The 24,995-nt window shown below is 50.0% G+C and overlaps 2 protein-coding genes and 1 non-coding gene across 3 annotated transcripts in view; 1 reads left to right on the top strand and 2 right to left on the bottom strand.

Moving 5' to 3' along the window:
• LOC119168292 (E3 ubiquitin-protein ligase Trim9) overlaps positions 1-24,995 on the top strand; it is a 279,442-nt gene that overhangs the window by 93,329 nt on the left and 161,118 nt on the right. The gene's annotated exons all lie outside the window — the stretch shown is intronic.
• TRNAS-GCU (transfer RNA serine (anticodon GCU)) lies at positions 2,408-2,480 on the bottom strand. The gene has a single exon. It is a non-coding gene; the product is annotated as a tRNA-Ser (tRNA).
• On the bottom strand, positions 2,660-8,693 carry LOC142765690 (uncharacterized). The gene is made up of 3 exons (XM_075867133.1): positions 8,534-8,693; positions 6,031-6,346; positions 2,660-3,060 (listed from the first exon to the last, which is right to left on the bottom strand). Exons 1-3 carry the CDS (start codon positions 8,679-8,681, stop codon positions 2,850-2,852), a joined length of 675 nt encoding a protein of 224 aa, XP_075723248.1. The 5' UTR covers positions 8,682-8,693; the 3' UTR covers positions 2,660-2,849.

Raw genomic sequence — 24,995 nt, forward strand, 5'->3', positions numbered from 1 at the left:
TTTTTTTTTGTTCACACACTCAACACGTTCGATAAAAACAAGTAACCGTAAAGTATTCCAGACAACAATTCTTCAAGCCATAGAAATCCGACTTTGCAACGCATCCACGGCCATGTGAGACCTGTTGGGTGAGCGGAATTCAAAACGTTTGAAAAATGATCGAAGAGAACGAGTTGTAAGCGATACAACTCTGCGTCAAAACAAAAGGGGAAAAAAACGAAAAGCGGGGAAAGAAAAAAAAAAGAAAACGCGGCTCATGTAGCGCGGCAAGGCACTTTTTTTTTCGACGTCTCCATATGCGAAGCGCTCTTCGCGATGTATAGCGATATGCGACTGTTGGCTCGTTTCCGGCTTTCCTGGCGGCCTTGTTGACCGAGTGGTGCTGCCACCGCCTCTGCCCGTTGGTCAAGGCCCCCCCCCCTCTCTCTCTCTCTGGTTGGCGCAGTTTTCCGCTAGTGTCACACGGGCTCCGCCACTTTCCCACTTTGACCGATGACTTCGACATCGGCGACTGCTGGTGAGCGTGCATGTACGTTTTTATTTATATATGCCCTTTGTACGCTCGCTCGCTTGTTTCTACGTCTCCCTGAAAACGTCGCGCTCGATCCTTGCTTCCTTATCCGTCCGTATAAACGAGCATCCGGCCGAGTGGCTTTCGCGTTCTCTCGTCAAAAACGACTGTGAGAGAAAACGATTGGTGGAAAGAGAAACAGGCGCTATTTTTTTTTCACAGCCTTAAAGTAATAGTAACAACAATACAATAAAAAGAAAAGCAAGGAGCAGTGCCTGCTCGTGCTCACTTGAGAAGTCAGTATCCCGTACTCTCCTAAGAGGGAAAACGGGAGAGGGAGAACTTGCGGAGATTGCAGAGACAAAGGCAGAATAAAAAAAAACATTAACGAAATTGCGCCTTCTATTTTGCATAGTCTCCAACTGCCCCTCTTTACTACCTCTTTGTCTCTCTCTCGCTTTTTCTCGTTTCTCACGAGAGTGTGACGTAAAGGTAAAAATGGGAGTGGAGGAAACTGCGGAGACGTAGGGCGAATGAAAGCAAATGCAAAAAAAAAAAAAAAGCTGCGTAAACTAACACCACTGACAGCACAAGCGCGCAGCTGACGCTTCGGCGCGCGTGTGTGGGTGGAAAGATGAATCTTTTCCGTCCACCTAAAAACGGTGCTTCGCGGAGCACGCGCCACCGAAGAAGAGGAAGGGCTTCGAGTCCCGAGTAGAATCTCTGCTTCTTCCTTCTCAACAGACGTGGACGTTGTGAAGACTACAAAAAGGAGGAGGAGGGGTAAGCAAGGGGGCTGCTGTCTCTGGAGTAAAGTGACTATACGGCGGCGTGCCACGCGTTTCTAAACTGAAACAAAAACGAGGCAAGGACAACGAATGACCGCGGCGAAATATGATAAAGTCGCGGCGCGAAGGGGATCGCCGACGGGGAGGGTTGCAAGGCAGACCGCTTTCGCTCTGTTCTGAGGCGGCGGCGGCGGCCAATGAGAAAGCAAGCGAGTCGACGGCTGCTTTTTCGGTGGTCTCGCGTTATCGTTGGCATTATGTAGAAGAGGGTAGGAGGAAAAAAAAAAAAGAAGGGAAGACGCCGGGACGGTGGTTTGTAGAGAGCACGCGGCTGGCGAGGCCTGCGACTTCCTACGGTTTCAAACCCTCGCGAGGCTGGCCGGCGGCCCACTGAATAATGTATCGGTCTCGATTTATAGTGGCGTATGCCCCCCTTCCCCTGCCCCCGCCGCCGAGGCCCCGTTGCCTTTTTTTTTTTTTTTTTTTTGAGGAGCTGAGCGCGACCGCTCCGTTTTTCGTCGGAACACTTTTTTTTTCTTTCTTGCCGCTTGGCGACTCACTTTTGCAGTTGACGCCTCGTTTTAAGCGCCGAGCCTAGCGTCCGCCGCGGTGTAGTAGCGGTTAAGATGCTCGGCTGCCGGCCCGAACGAAGGTCGCAGGTTCGATTACCGTCGTCGCGCGTCGCTTTTCGACGGAGCTGGAATGATAGGGCTTTCGTCTACTGTGCTGTGTCAGCGCTCTGTAAAGAACCTTAGATGGTCGGAATTTTCCGGGGCTCTCGACTATATACGGCGTCTTTCGTAATCGCGTCGTGGTTTTGGGTCGTTTAACCCTGTAGATATTACGCGCCAAGTTATCGGCGAAGTAGGCGTGTGTAGTACCGGCTGATGTCGCGTGTATACGCACGCAGGCAACGTCACGAGCAAAGCTGCCGTATCGGTTGATTTGATTGATATGTGGGGCTTAACGTCCCAAAACCACTATATGATTATGAGAGACGCCGTGTAGTGGAGGGCTCCGGAAATTTCGACCACCTGGGGTTCTTTAACGTGCGCCCAAATCTGAGCACGCGGGCCTACAACATTTCCGCCTCCATCGGAAATGCAGCCGCCGCAGCCGGGATTCGAACCCGCGCCCCTCGGGTCAGCAGCCGAGTACCTTAGCCACTAGACCACCGCGGCGGGGCTGCCGTATCGGGCGTCGTCTCTTTGCCGAATAGTTCCTTGCCCCTCGCACCTTACTTGACAGCCATGATGAAGTTCCTCGCCATTCCGTTGAAACGAACGCTACAGCGAAGCAATACTTTGCAATGATAAATTGTTCTCGTAAAACTATATTGTCGCTAATTCCGCCATCATACGTTCATAAATACACGAGATAAAAGTGAATGTGTACGTGATTTTTTTCTTTTATTCCCCCAGTTTCTGAAACGACGAAAGTATGACCTTGCGCCCGAACGCAGGTATTGGCGAGGAAACGGCGTTTATTTCTTGACACACTGACACAGAAGGACCATATGAACAGCAGACCACCCAGTGCCGACGGTGGCGTCAGTCTTTGCCGTCGCCTTCGACCGTAGTCTTTCGCCGACGAATGGTGGGGGTGGCGGCGCGCCTGGCCGCCGGCTTGGCCTTCTTCTTCTTCTTCTTCGACTTTCGCGTCGTCGTCGTTGTCTCCTCTTGCTCCTCCGACTCCTCCTCGTCGGCGCTTGCCTTCACCGTTCCGGTCGGCTCCGCATCGGCGGCCTTGATGGTTGTTGCCCTGTGCGTTAACGAGAATAGAGAGTTTTAGTACTGCGTACGCTGCGTACGTGGCGGCGTTGCGTACGTAAGGACGCCACGTTCTGCGTAGTGCGCATGCGCGGACCGCAGCGCGCACGTATCGCGTTACGTACGCAGCCGCTACGTACGCACGCATGAGATGCGTGCGTGCGTACGTATGAGCTGATCGCGCCGCTCTCGAACAAGTTCGCGACAGCGCGAGACTTCGTTTTGCAAAATGGTGGCATTGAAGGCAAGCACCGACTGGCTCTGTGGCTTAAAATATGGCCATAATCTGGCTATAACACTTGGATTGGCTCACATTGGCTGTCAACAACACGTGCTTCAATTTTAATCTACCAGATGACGCAACACGCTTCACGCTCGTTACGTACGCGCGTACTACAGCGTACTAAAAGCCGATCTGTGGCAAACGATGCCACGTAACGCAAGGCGCTTGCGTGATGCGTACGTAGCACCATTCCGCAGTACTAAAACTCTCTATTGGTACGGACGCGATTGATTCAATTTTACTTTTCTTACGGCTAAAAGCCCTATAGACTGCAATTTGGTCGCCCCCCTGCGCGAGAGCTGCGCAAGACTGCGAGACAGCGCGAGAGATCGTGAGACTTTTGCGAGACCAGCACGAAAACTAAGAAAGGTATTAGGCCACGTGAGACTTTAGGTTGGTCTTTAGGTCACGCCAATATTTTGGCTGATCTTTAGGTCACGCAAGTCTTGAGGCTGATGTTTAGGTCGCGTTAATCTTTAGTGCACGTTAGTCTTTATGCTTGTTTGTAGGTCGCGTTAGTCTTTGGGTTAGTCCTTAGGTCACGTTGGTCACCCATCGCGGTTGTCTAGTGGCTAAGGTACTGGGCTGCTAACCCGTAGGTCGCGGGATCGAATCCCGGCTGCGGTGGTTGCATTTTCGGTGAAGTCGAAAAATGCTGTAGGCCCGTGTGCAATGATTTGGGTGCACGTTAAAGAAACCCAAAATGGCCGAAATTTTCGCAGCCCTCCACTATGGCGTCTCGCATAATCATATAGTAGTATTGGAACGTTCAACACCACATAATTTGGTCACGTTAGTCTCTAGGCTGGTCTTTAGGTCACGTTAGTCTTTATGCTGGTTCTTAGGTCACGCCACTCTTTAATCAGATCTTTAGGTCGCGCTAGTCATTGGCTAGTTTAGCTCGTGCGAGTCTTTGGCACCCAATACAAACGTGGCCGTGAGAGGCGCGACTCCCTGAATGGACACTGGCCAGCCGACTGGCGATTCTAGGCCAGGCCCGCCGAGCCGCTGTAGCCAGCGGAGCCTTGGAAGAAGGGCCCCATCCTCGATGAACCACTTTTTTTTTTAATAAATGCTGTTGTGTGTGTGTGTGAGTAGGCTGGTCTCGCCTAAAGATTCAAATGATGTCACAGGATGACGTCGTCAATCGATGTCGTCCTTTGGTCTGACCTCAAGGCAATTCCATAGGCAGTGTAACGACATTACGTGAGACGCAGAAAGCCTCAGTGGAAGGGGGAGGAACAATGCAATGGACAGGAGAAGCGTGGTTTGAGCGTTGTAAAACAGCACAAATAACGCACAGGGCATATTCTAAACAGGCGACACAATCTGCGTTTCTGTGTGTTATTTACGCTCAGATCTTGCAGTGCATTCGTACCAACTAGCTCGGCTTTCTGTACTACCGAGGTTAGGGGATGTGCTACAATTGGCAATCCACCTTCAAGAAACGACGCAGGCGTAGCCTAGGAACAAAGAAGGAAACAGCAAGGAACTTCTTTTTTTTTTTGCCTGCAACTGAGCTGAGTGCTGACAATAAGAAAACGTCTAGGTAAATTAATGTGTGTCCCATACGCTGTGTCGCTTTGCGTCTTGCAAGAAGTCTTCCAACTAACCTGATTTGTCCGGGAGACTCTTGAATTTTTATCTCTCCAACCAGTATCTACGGGAACGCCCGTAAATATTCTGAAGAAGAGTGCTAGCGCCATCGTCAAAAAAAAAGGGGGTGAGGGGGGGGGGGTAATAATGATAGCCTAGTACATCGGTTCCAATTTTTTCTGACCGCATGCAGAACGCTTTAGTCACTTTCGCCGCAGTACACATCTGTCTTGCGGAAAAGTGTATACGTCGCGCCCGCCCTCTAGTCGTCTAAAAGGGGGATCAATGTCAGCCTCACACATTGACACGATATGTACGTTGGCGTTGGAGCGCCCGTAAATTTTCCGAAAAGAGCGCTAGCGTCATCGTCAAAACAAGTAACAAGTAACAATAATAGCCTAGTACATCGGTTTCAAATTTTTCTGACCACTTGCGGAACGCTTGGGTCACCTTCGCCGCAGTATACTGGTGTCTTGCGGAAAAGCGTATAAGCCGCCCCAGCCCTCATCTTGCCTGGGGGGGGGGGGCAATGTCAGCCCCACACATTGACACGATATGGAGTTTGGCGCTGTCACTCGAGGGGGCGGGTGCAGTGTCAGTTCCACGGTGTTAGGCGGTCAGCCCCGTACATCGACACAATATGGAGGATGCGTGTGTGTGTGTGGGGGGGGGGGGGGGGTTCCGATGAACTTCCGCTCCTCCTGATACGGAAACCCTGCGCACGCTTATCCACGGGATAAACTGCTAACTTCCAATCAACCATAGTGTTAGTTGAGGAGTGCTGACTTCAACTAGCCATGTTCTCGTGCTACGTTTGTTGCTGTTTAATGCGTCAAATATGTAAATCTAACCAGCCTGCCAGCAAATGTTACTGAAGCGCAGCTCAATGTTCCTTTGAACGTACTTTTTTTATTTTATTCATTCATTTGTTAGACAATACATCATTGTATAGGTGCAAGAGACGAAAGGCGACGTAATGAGTCACCTGACTAGGCCTCTTGCACAACACTGCTCACTGTGCTTGTATCCTTTTGTCTCGGTCTTTCGCGGCTCCATAGTCCCGAACCGCGAAGACGTGCGTACCTGCTCCGCTTTGTGGTGGCCGTCGCGTTGGTGGCCACCTGCATGTACCTGGCCGCCGTGGTCGTGTCTTCGTTCGCCCCCACGGTGGAGCCGTCCTCGTCCGCGGCAGGTCCCCTCCTAGCGAGGGCCTGTGCGCCGGCCACGTCGTTCAGCGAGTTGCCCAGCAGCGCTCCCGCTAGGATGGCGCCCAGCGCCAACGCGCCGACGAGACCGTAGAAGCCCCACGGTGGCGGCCTCTGGCGGGGCGGAGGAGGCCGGTCGCCCCCTTCCTCGGCGGACCTGGGGCCGTCGCTGCTTCGCGTTCCGGTGTCGAACTCTGCTTGGGCATTAACCGCATGCACTGTTATGGGGTTCTTTCTGGCGTTTGTGTGCGTTGTCGCGAGAATAATAAGGCAGTTCTTAATTAAGGCTTGTTCACAGTTGCGACAGCAACTACTGTCGCAAAAAAAAAAAAAAAAAGAGCGCGGAAACTCGGACTAGTGGGGCCACTAAGGCTGGTCTAAAAGCGAAGCTTCTGGTCGACCTGCACAATGAGCAAGTTCCTAAATAGTGCGGTCTTGATAATCAGAATGCTAAATAGAATGGTCTCGAATAGCAAGGTCACTCTATTACTTCCTCTCTCCTCTTTCTCGTGCGTTTATCTGTGCCACTGACTTATTCTCTTTAGAGAGCTCAAACATTGAAGAAACGACTACATTGCACATCCGTCGTGGACGTTGGAGGATTGTCGTGGCCGTGACAATCTCAATAGGTGTGGTCGCCACAGGCCTCATTATCCGCCGAATTACTGTGCGGTAGAAAAACGTGTAATACAATTATTCTCGATTATACTTCGCCTAGAGCGAACTGTCTTTGTTTATAGTCAATCCGGACATGGAGAAGAGAGCTCGCGCCGGCCGAGTATAATTGCGCTGTGCGTGCTAGTCGCACCTCGAATTTCTGTTCACGTGAGTCTGAGTGTATGCTAACGATGGCTCAAAGCTGAAAATTTTCGCTCTTTGAGTGCTTCCGGACATTTGACTCGCTCCGAAGGGTAGAAGAGGAAGTACTTGGATCAGAACCAAGGCGTAAAAAGTGTCTGTATTTGTCGTCGGCGGTGTCGTAAACACGAGCGACGTAGAAACTCGCGTAATCGGAGATTGCGACTCGACGACGTAACAGATCACAGCGCTCGTGACGTCATTATGTGGTCGTCTTGACATGACGTCACCACACAAACATCATCGCGTGGTCAAAGCTGAGCCGATCCCGGAGGCATTGCAGAACTACGTTAGGCGCAGAAAGCTGAGTACAAAGAATACTTCTACACGCAAATACATAAGGAACCATGTGTGTGTTTTTTTTTTCGCCCCGCCGCGGTGGTCTAGTGGCTAAGGTACTCGGCTGCTGACCCGCAGGGCGCGGGTTCGAATCCCGGCTGCGGCGGCTGCATTTCCGATGGAGGCGGAAATGTTGTAGGCCCGTGTGCTCAGATTTGGGTGCACGTCAAAGAACCCCAGGTGGTCAAAATTTCCGGAGCCCTCCACTACGGCGTCTCTCATAATCATATAGTGGTTTTGGGACGTTAAACCCCACATATCAATCAATTATATGTGTGTTTTTTTTTTCGCTTCTGAATAGATTCATAGTGTATCGGCTGGGGAGGGTCCGCGAGAGAGGGGGTCCGCGTCCTCCCTGGCGTATCACGTGCTCAATAAGAAGAAGGGGGTAGCATGGCGCCTCCTCCAAACCAATATGTATCATATCCCGATGACGTATAATTACTTTAATCTAGAAGAACGTTCGACCAAATGTAAATTTTGTCAAGAAGTGACCCACTTACATATCATGACATTTGGGCCTGCAAATAGGCACCCCCGAGAGGGCCGAAAAAGTTCGAATGCGAAGCACGTGGGACACTGTGCTGCTCAGCACGAGTCCCGATGACGAACTCATGGCCATCCAGTAGCCCGACGGGGCAGCCAGAGCCCAAGGGTCTCGGGCCGCAGTCTATGTGAAGTTGGCCCCCGCAACTGTTCTGCCAGCAACCAAAATGAAAGTTATTTCTCTCTCTATCGTCTGTTTTACTCGTAACTTCGAACTACACGCGTGGGTCGACTGTAGGTATTAGCTCTTAATCGGGTTTCGATTGGACTTCTCCGGGTAGCCAGGAGCAGACATTTTTTTTTCTCTGGTTTCCTGGATATAGCCAGCGTCAAATCCTGCTTAGAGCCATAGATATAGCCTGGAAGCAAGACATTCTTCCTTTGGTTTCCTGGATATAGCCAGTTTTTAACCAGGAGATGATGAAGAGTGTGTATACTAGGACATCGCTGCTATAGTGTCATGACGAGAGTTATAGCGCGGGAACAGAACGACGACAAGGAGGACACGGAGGACTGTTTCTGTGTCGTCGTTCTATTCTCGCGCTAATAACAACCGTCATGTCATACCAACAGCCCAAGCTGCCACGCTTCTATGCCATAGTGTACCGGGTTACAGCGGTAAGACCGAAACGACTGACCTCCGTGTCTCGGGTAGGCGGCCGCCGTGCCGACGTCCGGAAGCTTTCCCGTGCTCGGTCGGGCCGGACCGTCGGCCGGCCGGTACGGCTGCTGGCCCTGAAACACGTCGTCTATGCCGTCCGGGGGAAACGGTTGCACGTCCGTCATCCCAGGAATGTTTCCCTGGAACGTCGGTGATGAAGATGATGATGATGATGTTTGTACTGTGACCACAATATGTTGATGCTGATGACCTTAAGACGGATGGCGCTCACCCACAGAGGGGGACGGGCCAAGAACCGGGCGGCAGGATACTTAAATGAAACTAAAATGAAATGAAAGCCAATCTGAAAAAACTAGTTTAAAGATAATACTGCCAATAAACAAAAAAATCTTTGCTGAGCAAGCGGTCAAACCATCTCTTGTTTTTGACAGACATCGCTACGAATTATAAACTAAGGATCTGAAAAGGTTAGGGTTCACTAACACGGTAATCTTTTAGTTGCATTGATGTGGTGAAACACAGTGGAGCATATATCCCTGTGGCAGTAACCAAATGAGTGCCGCCAAGTGATAAAAGTACTGGTAGATTTACTTGTATTCTTAGCTTTTGTAATGGAGCTACTAAAAATCTTTTTCTCTGATAAGAGTAACGATGACAGAATAAAAAGAAATGTTCAATTGTTTCAATTTTTCGTTGCAAAAAATGCACAGCGGTGACGCCTTGAGTCGAGCTTTGTTAAGGTAATAATTTAGTTGTGGAACTGTACAGCGCAATCTGGTATTAGTGACATCTAACTGGCGAGTTACACACCACTGTTTATTCCAGCAATGCCTCAAATGCTCGAAATCTTTAAATTTATCCAAATTACCTATTCCCCATTGCAGACAAGCATTTCGGAACCTTAGCGCTGTTACGTAAGCCGTATCTGGCAAAACTGGGATGGTGGGCCCACTCAGGGATACTGCTGCTAAAGATTCGCCATTTCGTTCCAATATAATCCGCGGTGGTTCGGTACCCATATCCACAATGTACCACAATATAATAGTACAGTAGAACCCAGTATCTGTGCCACATACGTACGCTGGGGGAAGAGCTGATGTACCGAACAGTCGTTGTTGTTTTTCTCTGGACATGGCTCATACTCAATTGAGGTGCGCCGATTGGCCGATTATAGGGTGAATTTATCTAAGGATATATGTAGTTTATTATAGGTAGACGCATCAGCTAATACATTGATTCGCAGTTTTAGTTATTTGTAATGAGAAGTCGAAAGCAAAAAGTTAGCTCGATACTTCTTTCGTCCCGCTAATGAATTTCTCAGTGGCGAAGAAAACATCCTTATGGCTGTATGCCGGTTAACTTACAACATGTACGTGATGATGGTGATGATGATGATGGCGGCCGTGCACTGACACGTGTCCACAGCGGAAGATTCGCAAAAAAGCCGTCTTACTATACTCTTGCTGACCGGTAAACGAAAATGGTTCGACAAGTCGGCTGGAGCAGGTCGCGAACGTAACTCTTAATACGTTTTTGGTCGGGCACAGCACCAGACGATTGTTTGCGGTTGGTATACAGTCCCTCGAAGTTGTGTTTGAAGCGGGCGCGTGCTTAGATTTAGGTGAGCTTCGTGTGCCGGAAATGCGAAAAGTGTGAATTATCAGTTATAAAACTGAATCACTTTTTTTGTATACTTTGTTTCGTTTGTGTTCCTGTATAACGTGTAAGACACATCGTGACCGCCTCGGTCAGTCGTGACCGCAGCTCGCAGTACAGACGCGACGACACCGAAATAAAAATCGCAGCATATCCACGGAGTGAATGATGATTGGTGGGGCGCAGCGTTCGTCAGTCGCTCTGTCCATTCGTTCTTGCGTCCACCTGTCTGTGTGATCCTTGGTGCATCCGTCCGTTTGTTCATTCGTCTGTCTGTCCGCCCATCTCTTTTTTGCGGCCATCCCTCTGTCTGTCCATCCGTCCGTGCGCCCCTCTGTCTGTCCGTCCGTGCGTGTGTCAGTCCGTTCGTCCGTCCATATGTCTAGTGAAAACTCCAAGCACAGCCATCTCACATCTTTTCATCCTGTATTCATCATATACAAGTGCCCCCATCCAGCAGACATTGTAAGGACCGCTGTTTCGGGTACGTGCCACTGGTGGTTACGTACTACGAGGGACGCATAAGCCACGCCATAAGGAGCTTCGCCCCCTAAAAGTCGACAATAGACTGCTCATTTGGCCCTATGTGGTCGACGGCGCTCCTCTGTCAAGATGAGCGTCACGTTCTGTATTCGTGTCGCGTTCCGTATCCGTGTGTAACGAAGGGCACGAGCACAATGGAGCGGGGGCGTGGATGATGGACGCGCGGAACGATGCGTCGTCTTGTGTCTGCGTCTCTCCTTAACGAGCGAAGTCTTTTTTGAGTCTCTTCGTGTCGCAATAAGCGTGCAGCTCGCCTCGCTGAACCCGAAGACGGTGCCGGCCAATTATTATGTATAGGCAAGAAAGAATGTACATGTTTTTTCAACGTCATCTCATATCCATGTTCATGTAAATGACGTCTGTCTTGTCATCATCGTTAGAGTATGTCTAAGACGGAAATGTTCTGTTGAGTGTTATTGACGTTTGTGGCAATAAATTTTTTCTAAACAAAGTTTGGCTGTCCGCAGCTGACGAGCAGTGGTTATAGGCTGCTCGGCTGTTGGCCCGAAGGTCGCGGGTTCGATTCCAGCCGTGCCGGTCGCATTTCGAGGGAGGCGAATCGGTGGAGGCCCTTCCGCTGTGCGATGTCAGCGCAAGTCAATTAAAGAACACCGGATGGCCGAAATTTTTGGAGTCCTGAACTACGGCGTCTCTCATGAGTAATATCGTCGTTTTGGGACGTTAAACCCCGGGTATTATTGTTGTGATTGTTCATACGCAGGTTGTAGTAAACTTTGTGGGCAGTATAACGGCGCACAAACTCACGGGACGAAGAGAAGAGACACAAACAAGCGCCGACTCTCGACTGAAGAATTTTTTTTTGAAATGTACAAATTATCTGAACACATAAGATGTAAACACACAGAACATGCGCAGAGAAGCCAGCGATCAGTAGCATGTTCCTTTATCCCTTCCCCAGTGCAGGGTAGCAAACCGGATGTGCGTCTGGTTAACCTCCCTGCCTTTCTTTGCATCTATCTCTCTCTCTCTCTTGTTTGAATGGAATGTGTCGTGTCTGCGCAGTTACCCGTAGCGCAAAAGTATTAATGACGTCTACGCGATCCTTCGCTGGCCCCCCTGCGCATGTTCTGTGTGTTTGCATCTTATGTGTTCAAACGATTTGTACATTTCAAAAAAAAAAATTCTTCAGTTGAGAGTCAGCGCTTGTTTGTGTCTCTTCGTCCCGTCAGTTCGTGCGCTGTTACTGCCCACATGGTATCACTAACAAGCCCAACTATCAGTCCTGCTGTAGTAAACTTGTCTCGATGGATGTTTCCTAAAAAAAAAACGAAAAAAAATCTAAATTTGACACAGGTGGTTTAACCATGACGCAAGGAAGGACTTTTAAAATTGGGTGCGCGGTTAAGAACAAAGCGAATATGTGCAAAAAGAAAAAAAAACGATCGGTGGGTCATTTTGATCATAATTCGGTACGCAGCGAAAACCCACATTCCGCATCGTAAATGATTGCCTAATGATCGACGTCATGTTGATCTTCCCGACTGCGCTACGACGTCATCGCTGACGTAGAGCGTTGGATGGCTTGCATCTATCTACTCGCGAAAATAAATATAAAGAAGTCTCGTCTCGTTTTTGCGTACGGAATAAATTTCCTGTTTCGTTATAACGAAGTAAAAAAAGTCGAGGGCGTTTATGTCATTCGTGAATAATTATCCGCAAGTTCCTTCTCTGTGTTGGCAGTTATTGCACGCATAATGGCGTCACCATAAGTAGTGCCCTCGCGCAGTTTAAGAATGTCAGGCCTCCGTATGGTTTTATTAGAAATCGTTGAACGTGTGCTCGTGTTCACGTTGCTTCTACGTTGAATTATGTGTAATGTCAGGTTTCATTTAAGGATATCGCGAATCACGCTGAAGGCAACGTTGAGCCAAAGAAGAGCAGTTTAACCATTTTCGTTAGGGCCTCACAATCGTACAGTGAACTGATATGTGGGGTTTAACGTCCCAAAACCAACATATGATTATGAGAGACGCCGTAGTGGAGGGCTCCGGAAATTTTGACCACCTGGGGTTCTTTAACGTGCACCCAACTCTGAGCACACGGGCCTACAGTACAGTGAACTGTGGCTGTGTGCTCGCGCCGACCTTTCGGCACGTGAATTTGTCTGAGGCTGGAACTTCAGTACCGGCTTCTAAGAAAGCAAGTACATTTTTAGGTGTTGACTGTACGATATTTATGCCCTGTTTATGGATATATATATTTCTTATTGACGAGCTTTCATTATCCCTTTCCAGTCGTTGTCAAAGTTATACCGCGGTTTCGGCTCGTAAAATTCTGGCAGTTATTACTATAGTTCTTTATCACGTGGTAATACGGGCAACTAACTGGGTTCACCGATGTCGTCTTCCATATATTACGTTCGTCGGAGGTCCGCTTAGGTTCCTCAGTGATGCATACATTTAGAGACGAGACAGGCTGGATGTATCGTGTGTACAGGACCCATTGTTGACGCGCCCGTCCGCGCGTCTTCTTTTGTTACGGGGCGGCCATGATGTGTCTCGCCCGTATACGAGTACGCCTTCTTCGCGGCCCGTGACGCCGTGAAGGTGTAGGGTTTGGTGCAGATGCGCTGATGATGCCCTCTGGCGGCCGGAAATGGGGGCCCGTCGCGTCGTTCTATGATGTGAATTTTTTTTTCTTGCACCGTGGTCATCTTTTGTTTTTCTTTGTTTGTTTAGAGGACACCCCCTCCCTGCTTCCTCCATCGTCGTGTGCCACGCCGTGTAGTTGGTCTTCGCCATTTCTGCCTGCAGCGTCTTCCGCGTCGCCCTTGAATGCGACGTGGAAGGGTCTCCCCGCATAGACAGACCTGCGCTGCTCTTCACTTGGCCCTTTATTTGTTTATTTTTTTAGACACCGTTGCACAAAGATACGCGTTTGTCTACTCGTACTTCCATGTGATTTGTTTGCATAGGATACAGCCAGTGTCGAAGAGTGGCTTAGCGCACATGCGGTTGCGGCACACGAGGCACACCTGGATTCAGGAGCAGATCTAGCCAATCATTTTACGGGAGCGGGTTGGGGTGGAGGGTCGCCTGAGGTTATAACAGGTGAAAGAGAGGGAGTTCTTAATTCTAATTTTTTTGGTATTCAATCATCACAAGAACGCCATCAGAGCATAAGTACTCTTCATTGGGGCTCACATTGGTCCTGCTCATCTGTCCTAATCGGGGATAGGAGGTGAATGACAGGCAGTAAAGGAAAGGAGTGGACTCCATAGGAAGAGGGGGGTGGGGTAATCGCCCCTACGGCATTATTGTAATCACCTCGTCGTTCCCGTTTCTGTGAAGTGCCATAACTCGTCTGATCTTGTGTGCGATGACCCGTGGAAGCTGGGAGAGCTGCATTCGATAGTTTCCTGTTCGTTCCTACGTTTCTGAACCACATTTTGCAGATACCCGCCGAGTATAGGATACCTGAATGGCGGTCGATGCTTTATTTACTGTTTTATTTACTGTTTTATTTACTGGAACAACGAAGTGATGAGGTAGCCCGCTTCTGTGTTGCCCTGTGTACCAGGGGGTCATGGCTGGTCAAACTTGATCTACCAGCTTCTACGTGGCGCCCTCGTGACAAGTATACTACTCGTTGCGGAGTCGATTTCAATTTTAGTTCATTTTCAATAATTATGATTATTAAGAACATTCTCAGGTCTCTGTTAATGGGTCCCAGGTGTCGATACCGTTTTGCGGAGACCTGTCAGTTCAAGGATAGCGCGAAAATAGCTGAATGGACATGACTGAATATGGCAAACAGAGTAGGGGTGCTGATGGTGGTGGTAATGATAATGCTAGTTCTAATGATTAGAGTATAACTTTTTGTTCGACTAGTTGGTGCATATTCAACGGAATCAAGGAATAAGGTGCAAGGGAGAACGCGGTCACAAGCACAGACTGCAGAGCACAAGCAAAAGCAGGGGTTTCAAAGAACACCATGTGATTGGAACTGATGAAATGCTTGCCTATATGTACCCCCCCCCCCCCTTTTTTTTTCTCTTCTTCTTTGGATAAAATGAATTGTAAGTAGGTATTCGTCCAGTCTCTGCTTCTCTCGTTCGCGCTTTATCAACGCCGACTAAATTTCAAGGCTGAAAGGCTGCCGCAGTGACGTCAGAGGGTGGGGGCCCTGTTACGCCGTGAACGCGGCGGAAAGCCTGTGTTTCGTTCACGTTTTGGCTTGATTGGGCCGAATAAAAGATGTGGAAAAAACAGTCTTACTGAGCATGCTCAGTTGGGCAACTGGGCCCCCACCCTCTGACGTCACTGTGGCAGCCTTTCGGCCTTGAAATTTAGTCGGCGTTGGCTTTATTCATACCATTAAAAATGCCAATGATGATAATGAGGTGAGCGAGTCAAAAGTGCCTGCTTCGTTCATTGACAGTTGTTCATATGCCGGAACTTGCACCTATACGGAGCATCAGCTTACATACAGCCGCCTATAATGTCTTATTTGTAGTCTATCCGTCTCACTGCCGCCAGGTGTGCGTGATTGAGAAATTCGGAGAAGTGGGTCTTTTATTATTATTTTTTTTATTTTACCTCTCTGGTGAATCGTGGCGGGCACATGCAGCGCCCCGAGTACCGTCATTCTCATCGTCAACAACACCATCACGCACCGACCAAGCCTGTGTGTGGGTGGTGGACGCTTGACGCGAGGCCGTGCACCGTTTCCCCGCGCCCGATCGAAATCGCCGCGTTGACGACGCCTGGCTGTGTACGGCGTCGTTATGGGAACGCCGCCGGTCGCTGCTTGACTCCTCATTACATTGTCCCAGGCTTGCTACCCCCACTTCTCTTATAGGCGTTCTTCACTACTGTTTTCTTTGCTTGTATCCCTACTTTGTCGTTGTTTGGACGTCGTTTCTCTTTCCGCACGGCTTCTGTCTGTGTGCGCGCACGTGCGATGCCGCACACGCACCCCCTTCCCCCCTCCTCTCTCCCCCAACTTGGGCCGTCGATCGACGCTTAGCCGGACAGGTGACATTGCTGCGCTAAGGGCGCCGACGTACGTAAGCGTTGCCGGCGTCGCTTAGAGAATAGCGTCAGCGAAAGAGATTGGGGTACAGGGGAAGGGGGGGGGGGGAAGTCCCAGTGTTTACATTACAACACGTGCCAACAGTGTTTGTTACGGACGCGTGCCGCGAATGCGCGTGTTACTTACGCCTATAGTTCACACAGAAGCGTCCTCTTTCTGCGGCGAGCGAAATTTTCCTGCCGCCGAATCGCAGTGTCGTTCGCACTGAACGTGCTGTAAGATGTTGAAGGATGGTCGCAAGGATGAAGTAGCTGATGGCATCCCACCGCTGCCACCAGTTGTAAGATGTTGAAGGAAGGTCGCAAGGACGAAGTAGCTGATGATGGCAACCCACCGCTGCCACAAGTTGTTAAGGTCGGAAGGAAGGACGCTGGATGATACGAGAACGAACAGGGTTTATGACACTATTTACACATATTTACAGCAAAGAAGGGTTAGTGGTTTAACAAACCACGAGCGTGGTGGTTGAACGTTACATAGTTCAGAGCGACGTCCAGCACTCTGCGGCGTCGTTTTAAGCCCTGTTGGGCTCCTCCTCTCCGAGTGGAACACCAATCACACACACACAGGTGAGGGGGACGAGCATGCACGGTCCACGTGAACATCCAATATTTAGTCGTGAACACTGCACTGCAAGGTGGCGCCAGCAGGGCTCTTCCTCGTCGTATGTGTGCCGCTAGTCGAGAGGTCCCACGATCCGGACAGCATACCTCAAAGGGTCCGCCGATTTTGTTCGCTCAATTAGCGGGGTGATTTGCGGTGGCCGCCGCGGTCTCTTCCAGGAAGATGCTTTCTTTGTTGTCCTCTCTGGAACTGTTTCCGATGTCGTGGCGATACGACGTCCATCCTCCGACCATCACGGACAATGCCTGACGAGCATAGGCAGCCGGCCGGTCGTCTACTTGATTGGGTATCAAAAGGAGCGCCGCTCTCCTGTCAGCTCTGGTGCCAGTCACAACAGCTTCCCCGTGGTCAGATGAATCACCGAGGTCAACAGGCACCGCTGCTGCTTGAAAGTACGACGAAAGAGTCCGCATTTGAAAGACGGGAACTCGCCTTTGCCTGCCGCATTGTCTGGGTAATTACTCAAATCTTCGACAGCGTCTGGCAGACTGGGCGCCGAAGGGATTGAGAGCCTCCCCCGTGGACCAGCTTACGCACAACGGCGACTTCCCAGACGAATTTCCAGGCCAAACTTAACAGTGCACGCCGCACCGCCAAATTCGCCTAATCGCAGAGTTTCCTAATTATACACTAGAAGGAACTCTGGCGCTAATGTCTATATGGGAGCTGCGACGCATGGCGCTTCAGCGAGCACGGGAATTATGGGTAGTTCATGGATTTGCCTAGTTTTCGAACTTTACGTTCCTTCTGGCTTCGCTCAGCGTAGAGCTGCCTTGTTACGAAACAACAGTCGGCAAATTTTCGGCAGTTACGCTTCGTCACGTTCATATTTCGGGATAACTATTTCAGTGGAACTCGTGAAGCTCAAAACGGTTTGTTCTTTTATTCGAAGCAAAAACCAAAACACAGCAATAAACGAAGCCGCAAGTGCGATTCGCCGCCCGCGAGCACGAAGACTAGGCAAACCCATGTCATACCCATCATTCCAATGGTCGCTGAACAATCGCAGGGCCGCAGCCTCCTCTAGTCAATTTTATAAAGCTCTATGCGCCAAGTTACTGTATATGCTATAAAGTAACTTTACGCCGAATTACGCCGAATAGCCATAGCGCGCCATCTGTCGAGTGAACATTCAACTACAGTGCGAGCAAGGGATGGATGCGCTGTTGCCCGGATGTTGTTGGCGGCTCGCAACTTCAGTGCGCCTGTGAAGAGTCAAGTCTTTTATGGGCGAAGCTCCTTAAAGCGGCACCCGTTCGTCCCTCGTAGGCGTAGTTGTAGCCGTAGTGTGTAACCAGTGTTACATTTTGACCTGCAAAGTGGTGCGGGTGGGAGATTTCTCCAGTACTTTGTTGAACAATAAAAAGTTCGCGGCGCGCTTGTTAACTAAAAGCCGAATTCTCCTGTCTCTCATTCCCCTTAGCAGCCATTGGCATGTACATTGAGCACTATCTGACAATAAAGGGGTGCTACGTCATACTCGCTGGGCGTAACCTCCTTGGTTTTAGAAAGGTTTAGCGAGCGTTGGGCCGCAGTGCCATGAATACTGTGAACTAGTATATACCGTGAACTCGAGGTTGTTGAAGGTGGGAAGTAGACACGAAGCGCAAGCCGTAAAAAGTGTGCGTGTGCCACCTCTCGTTTAGTCCTTAGAATGTCCGCTGGATGGCGGTGCTTCTATATGGGGAATAGGGAGCCTACATGATCGGCCGTTTTTAGGGTGGAGACATCCTAATAAGTGCCTTCAAGAAACTCAGCCAAAACCAGCGGGCAACGGGGCACGCTGTTGCCAGCTTCCACCAAATTCAGCATAGTTTGCTGTGCGCCGCCATTTTGGAGCCAGCCAACACACAACACCTGGGCTTTTGACAGCGGCGGTTCTCAGGGTCGTGCAAGCGACCCAGTTCTCAAAGTGAGCGCACGAAGAAATTCGCAGCCCACACACAAACACTTGCCACATAATACTGAGGTTACGCTGACACGAACGCAAGCGTGGCAACAGCTCAGACTAGCGAGCGCGTCTCCGTACGAACGCGCGGACGCGTCCCGTTTGTGGGCTTCCTACTCGCAATGCGTGGACGCAGCAACGACAACTTCGGTTATCTACTCATTCGCGAACACCGCGAAACACATATACGTGTGCCGCAGGAAAAAACAGTGAACGAAATACGCAGTACTCACAGAGCAAATACAAGACGCACTGGTGGGCTCCCAGCCGTCTCGCTTCACTTGAGCCAGCCATAGTTGTCGTCGGCCAGGGCTCGCTGAGAAGCGGAACATTCGCACCCCCTTTCTGTTGTGGTTAGTGCAGAGCGGTACGCAGCATCCAGGCATTCTAAGGATTCACCGGCAGCGTTTAACACGCTACCGCAACGTTCGACGCCGTATTATTGAGAACTAAACACAACCGGGCGTAGACGCAGTGCGGGCACCAAGATGGGGCGACAGCGCGGCGTTGCTGTCTGGCAACATTGTGTTTTGGCGGGCGGCGGCATGTAGTGGGTCAAAGGCTGACATCACCCTTAACACGGCCGTTCATGTAGGCTCCCTAATGGGGAATATATGGTGAAAAGATGCGAGATGGTGGTACTTGGAGTGTTGAATAGATGGACGAACGGACAGAGACAGATGCATGGATGGACGCATGAACGGACGCACGAACAGACGCACGCACGGACGGGCGGATGGACGCGTGGACGGTCACACAGACGGACGCATGGACGGACGGAAGCAAGAACGAATGGACGGATGAATGCTTCGCCCCACTCTCCATCATTCACTCCGTGGATATGCTGCGATTTTTTTTTTTTTGTATTGCTCGTTTCAACGCTCGTTGCAACTCCGAAGAGAAGCGCAACTACACCACAAGGTGCTCGCGATTAAACGGGCAAAGCGACATAAGCACAGGAACTCGTACTTACCAGTCAATCTGAGCTCGTTTCGTCTTTAATAATTCTACAAGTCGTCTTTTAGCAAGCTGTCCTTGCGTTTGGGTTGTTGTTTGTCGCATAGGACGGGTTATTGGCGCAACAATTCCATGAGCATTTCTGCTAAATGCACGTTACTTGACGTTGACATGACGAGAGAGTCGGACTTGGCCGCCATTTTTTTTTCTTCAAATTTCTCGGCTAGCGCTCCTATTGGTCCGCGGTGACCTGATCTGGCGGCAGACGTCGCAAAAATCGGTCCGAAAGCGATTGGCGTGGAGAGCCCTTTCGGCGGATCTCGCTTTCGGTGGCTGGAATGCTCTGTGTGACTGAGCCATTAGCGTAGCCCGAAATGTCTTTTTTGCGGCATTGCGATGTCTTCGTACGGCGTGGTGCGTCCCCTCTCCTGGATTTCTCTGCCCCGCCGCGGTGGTCTAGTGGCTAAGGTACTCGGCTGCTGACCCGCAGGGCGCGGGTTCGAATCCCGGCTGCGGCGGCTGCATTTCCGATGGAGGCGGAAATGTTGTAGGCCCGTGTGCTCAGATTTGGGTGCACGTTAAAGAACCCCAGGTGGTCTAAATTTCCGGAGCCCTCCACTACGGCGTCTCTCATAATCATATAGTGGTTTTGGGACGTTAAACCCCACATATCAATCAATCAATCCTGGATTTCTCTGCGATGATGTGCACGTCGTGGCCGGAAATTCAACGAAATAAAAACGAAGTAACAACGCTGACCCACTGGTAAGCGCTGTTGTGACTCTAGAATTCAGCGTATACTTTTAAATGGCGCTATTCCGGCCATTTTCAATACGTCGTGGTAGTTTGGTTAAAGGATGAAACGGAAAAGGGACTCTTTTTGGCGGTATTTTCGTTTTATATTTAACGAGCAAGAATGTTTAGTTATAGACAGCCGAACTCTACGATGTAACCAGATCGAGCACGAAGGTCTTTCATGATGACTCAGTATTGATGTATCCTGTTGCAGCTGTGTCTCTCGAGAACTTTATGTGACCCAGCCAGAGACGGCTCACTGCTCTCCCATAGTTGAGTACGAAGTACTCGAAATCGTTGATCACTTTTCTCTAAACACAACATTGGTAAACGCGACCTAGCAGTCCAGGAGGCCTGCTGAGCCCCACGGGACGCCTTAATACTCTTCCACAGTAGAGTACCAAGTGTCCTAAACCGTTCAACACTTTTTCTAAACGTATTCTACCGCAGCCGCCTACTTATTACCCTAATTATCCTTGTCCATTGGATTTGTAAGCTACTCCGTTTACATGGGAAATGCTGATGTCGTTCTACTTAATGCCCTTGACAATAACTTGATGTTAGTCGAACCGTGTCTGAAAAGTCGACGCCATCGCCGTTCCCAGGCAAGACGTTTCCTGCTCTACATGCGCGTAAGTACCTAATAAAGAGGAGGGGAGGAAGAGCGCCGCCATAGCTGAATTGGTCGAGTTGAAAAGACGCTTCCTCTGAAGGTCGTAGGCTTGCTTGTGGCAGGCTGTCCTTTTGGTCCAGTTCAATTTCTTTACGCATATGTAATAATTACAACACCACAGTTAAAGGCACGAAAAACATGCCTCCTGTACATTGCTTGGCTTCCTTAGATCATACCTTGGGCTATGCGTCACCGGTGAGTAAAAGTGTACGCACCACAGAAACGCGAGCACCAGTCGCTGTCCCGTCTGCTATGAAGAGAAGAAGGCATGCCACCAGACGGCGCTGACAGCAGAAGTGTGTGGAAAGAAATGATCCGTAAACTTTTTCCTCGCGGATCTACATTCGTTCTGGCCTTAATGTACTATACTATATTATACTATATCCGCCTTCTCAGCGAAGGCTCTCTCTGCGCCGCCATTATCCTTTCAGGGCTGTTGCTAACAAACGTGACCATTTGAAGAAGAGAGAGAGAGAAACGAGAAAAGAAGAAGGCAGGGAGGCTAACCAGATGCTAGTATCCGGTATGCTACCCCACACTGGGGTTGGGGAATAGGGGGTTGAAAGAGAAAGGGAGAGTTAAAAAAATTAAATAAGAGAAAAACACCGACACACACGCACACACAAAATCAGTCCACTCAGAGGCGTTCTGACAGGCAAGAAGCCCAGTAGCGCTTGCACGGCTTTCTTCTGTGACGATAAGTCATGACGATGGCGCAGTATCCTTTCCTCTGACAGCGGCTGGTCATATAACCTGTTTAGTTTATTAGAAAGGTGTTGTCTTTCCAGGTTGTATTTCGGGCAGTCACACAGGATATACCGAATTGTTTCTTCATCTCCGCAGTGTGCACAGTCGGCGGTGTCGGCCATACCTATGCGGAACGCGTACGCACGGGTAAACGCGACTCCCAACCATAGTCTGCACAGAGCAGTAGCGTCGCATGCTTGATCCAACGTTAAGCACGCAGCTTCCAACAAAAAAAAAAAAAGTGACCACCTGAAAATGCGCTACCAAGGCTGGGACGTCAGCTTTTGTGCTCCCGTGCAGCAGCCCCAGAAAGGAGGTGATCCTTCTTTCCGTTGAAACGGTTTACACTTTACTTCATTTCTTACTTAATGCATTGCTACGCGCCTAGCTACTAAGCCGTTTCGCGGCTCAAGGTAACGGCGCTGGGACAACAAAAACAAGAGTTTGGGGTAGTGTGTTTTTTTATTTATTTATCCCTTTTCTTTCTCTGTCACTACGTTTGCTGGTGCTTCTTCTCGAGAGCTGGCGTACGGCGCGCTGCAAGGACGTGTTGTGACAGGGCGCACTTCGCACGAAATTAGAGATTGAGGGAGAGAGAGAGAAAGAGAGAGTATTGCCACCACGGCGTCGTGCTCGAATGTGTACCCGGAGAGACAAAAGCAACACCATACATACGCGTCGACTCTCTACTACGAAAGAGACACTAAAAACGGCGACGAAAACTTGTGGAAAAAAAAAAAAGTGGTGCTTCGAGAGAACGCAGAAGAGAAGAAGAAGCGGAAGATAGACACCTTGCTCGCTGCGTCGCGCCATTTATTTAGCGCTGAAGAAAGCGGTGCGGATGATGTGAGAAGTTACACTTATGGTTGTTGGATGCGAGTGGACAGCTAGATGAAAAAAAAAAAAAGAGGGTCCCGGCCCCGACAAATGATATTGCAAGGTGTCACCTGCGAAACACACGACAGGAGGCGAGCGAGAGCACGCGGCGAGAGAGAAAGAAAGGGAGCGAATCCTGGCTCTGTAGTAGGTTGACTCGTTGTTGACGCTAGGCAGGAGCGGGGGGCGGGGGGGGGGGGGGGCTTAGCTCAGAGGTGAATGTAGCAGGCACCACCATCGAGGTGTCTCCAGCGTCGCTGGAAAGCAACTCGCCGGCCTCGCTAAGGACTCTTACGAGCGTTGCTGAGCTCCCCGTGTGTTTTTTTCTTTCACTCCGGTCACACGGAAACACGCGCGCATGCGCACACACGCACACCCAAACACACAGCTCGTGCCTCCCTAGAGTTGTTTAAGATGCCGCATCTGTCTCTTTTTTTACGCCACTTGTTTGTTTGTAGAAAGAAATGTGACAGAACTTGCGGAGAGCTGTAAGAGAGAGGGTGTTAACGCAGTCAAAGCCTTCGCTCATCCACTTTTTTTTTCCCTCCCGTCGCCAGATCCCCACTGGAGCGGCCGTGCCACCGGCTTGTTTCGGAGGGAGCCATCACGAGGCCCCCTTTAAAACTGTGTGCCTCGGCGGCTTCGCCTCTATCCCGGCCTGTTTTATCGCACGCTGTTATGCCACGTTTCCTTCTTCTCTCCCTTTACATTTGTCTCCACTTCTTACTTTGTCTTTATGTCTCGTTGTGTGTCGCTCGAGTCTCGTTTCTTTCATAAGGTATGAGAAATACAAGCCGCTGGACGCCGTAAAGCCGACGTCGAATGAAAAGGTAGCGGGGTAGGATGATGTAGTGCGACAAAAAAAAATGAAAAAAAAAATCACACCACAGCTCGAGTTGAGCTCTGGTGTGAGCCGAGGGCGCCCGCAGAGGGTGGGAAGAGGGTCCCCCCTCCGGCGGTATGATTTGTGCATGTCATCTTCTGACGTCATTTGTCGGCTTTGCTGCGAAGTCGCCGCTACTCGGGCTTATTCTCTGCCTCCGGGGTGTAAAATGCCGCCCCGAGCTGCCCTTGTTTTTATTGTCTTTATTTGTTTTGTGTTTTTCGGGACGCCCTCTTTTTTGGTCTGGAGACCAGCCTTGTGCCGGTTGATGGCATTTCATGACGGGATCGCGTGGATCAGCTGCTTGCGGCTTGGCTTGTCTTCTGCTTCTGGCTCTCCTGCCGGTCCTCCTCTCCCAGCCACCGGTGGAGTGTTAAGAGGTTCTATCATTTCGAGATGACAGCCACAGTTTCGCATCCGGACGCGCTGCTCGCGACCTGATGGCGATACGACCGGGCGGCGCGGCTCTGTTTACGTTAGGGCGTTGCCTTTCGCGTTATTCGGGAAAGAGCCGAGTACGAGATGTTTTGGGAGAACGGAACGTTGGGCAAGTCGGTACGTCATTTGAAAAAAAAAAGAAAAAAAGGGGCAAAAAGGAGAGGAAGGATTAAGTGGAAGCAGAAGAAGAAATAAAAAAGTGGGAGCTCGATGGTAGAGGTGGCAACACGAAATCTTGTGTAATCGTCTACTGTTTTGTGTTCCTCGCTTTTTTTTATTTTATTTTGTTTCATTTTTGCGCGCGTGCTTTATACGCAAGAGTTTTACTCGTGTGTACGGCGCTTCATTGCGAGCTTCGACTGGTAACTCGCTATTTGCGTGCGACTTGCTCTCTGCTTTCTAATGATAGCGTGGCTACTGTAGTCGGAAATACCGCAGTTAGGTTGTGTTTCTGGGGGCTGTTGTGTGTGCGCGCGCGAGTTTGTTGTTTTATTTTCGTGTTAGAAAACTGGAACGTAGAGACTACGTGCGTCAGAGTCGTCTACTCTTGGCTCCTAAATTCGTTCCTCAAATTAAGAAAAGGTGGTGGGGAGGAATTGAAGAGAAATTGGAACTCTTTGGAAGGAATTATTGTAATTGCGCTCAATGAATATCTGATGCCGTTGCCGAAAGCACTGACCGGTACATAAACGATGTCACTCGAGAAAGAGTAGAGTTGACTCAAGTGTTTCTAGACAATAGGTATACTAACACAAGACCCTGTTGTTATTGTTGTTGCTAAATTTCCTTGTGTTGTTCTTTTGCAGGTAAGCACGCTTCGGCTGCTGTTCCGCACTCTGCGCCAACTGCGCAGTCTTCCTGTGCTCTCACGGGCGCGCCGAAGGCAAGTTATACCCGTTCATCTTTGCGGAAAGTGCCATATAGGAACTCCTGGCACCTGAAGCCTGTCGCGAACGTGATGCAATAAATAGAGCTGGCTTCGTTGTTAATAGTGAATCTGCACACTGTTCTCTTGCACTATGGGCGTCGGAAGGGAGGTGAGAGGTACCTGGGACGAGTGAGCGACGGAAGCCTGCGGCGTGTAGACGAAGCGTGCCGAAAGTTCTTCTTCTATGCGTATGAGTATACGGACGTGATACGCCAAGGTCTAGCCATACAAAGTGTCGCCGCGAAGGAAAGTGTGGTTATGTATTGAAGCTTTAAGGCGAAAGTCCTTAATTGCTTATACTCGCGTCCGTCCGTGCACTGGAACGGTGCCAGTTGTTGCCTCTCCCCCTTCGCAC

Source organism: Rhipicephalus microplus, chromosome 6 (genome assembly GCF_043290135.1).
Source record: "Rhipicephalus microplus isolate Deutch F79 chromosome 6, USDA_Rmic, whole genome shotgun sequence".
Taxonomy (NCBI): Eukaryota; Metazoa; Arthropoda; class Arachnida; order Ixodida; family Ixodidae; genus Rhipicephalus; species Rhipicephalus microplus.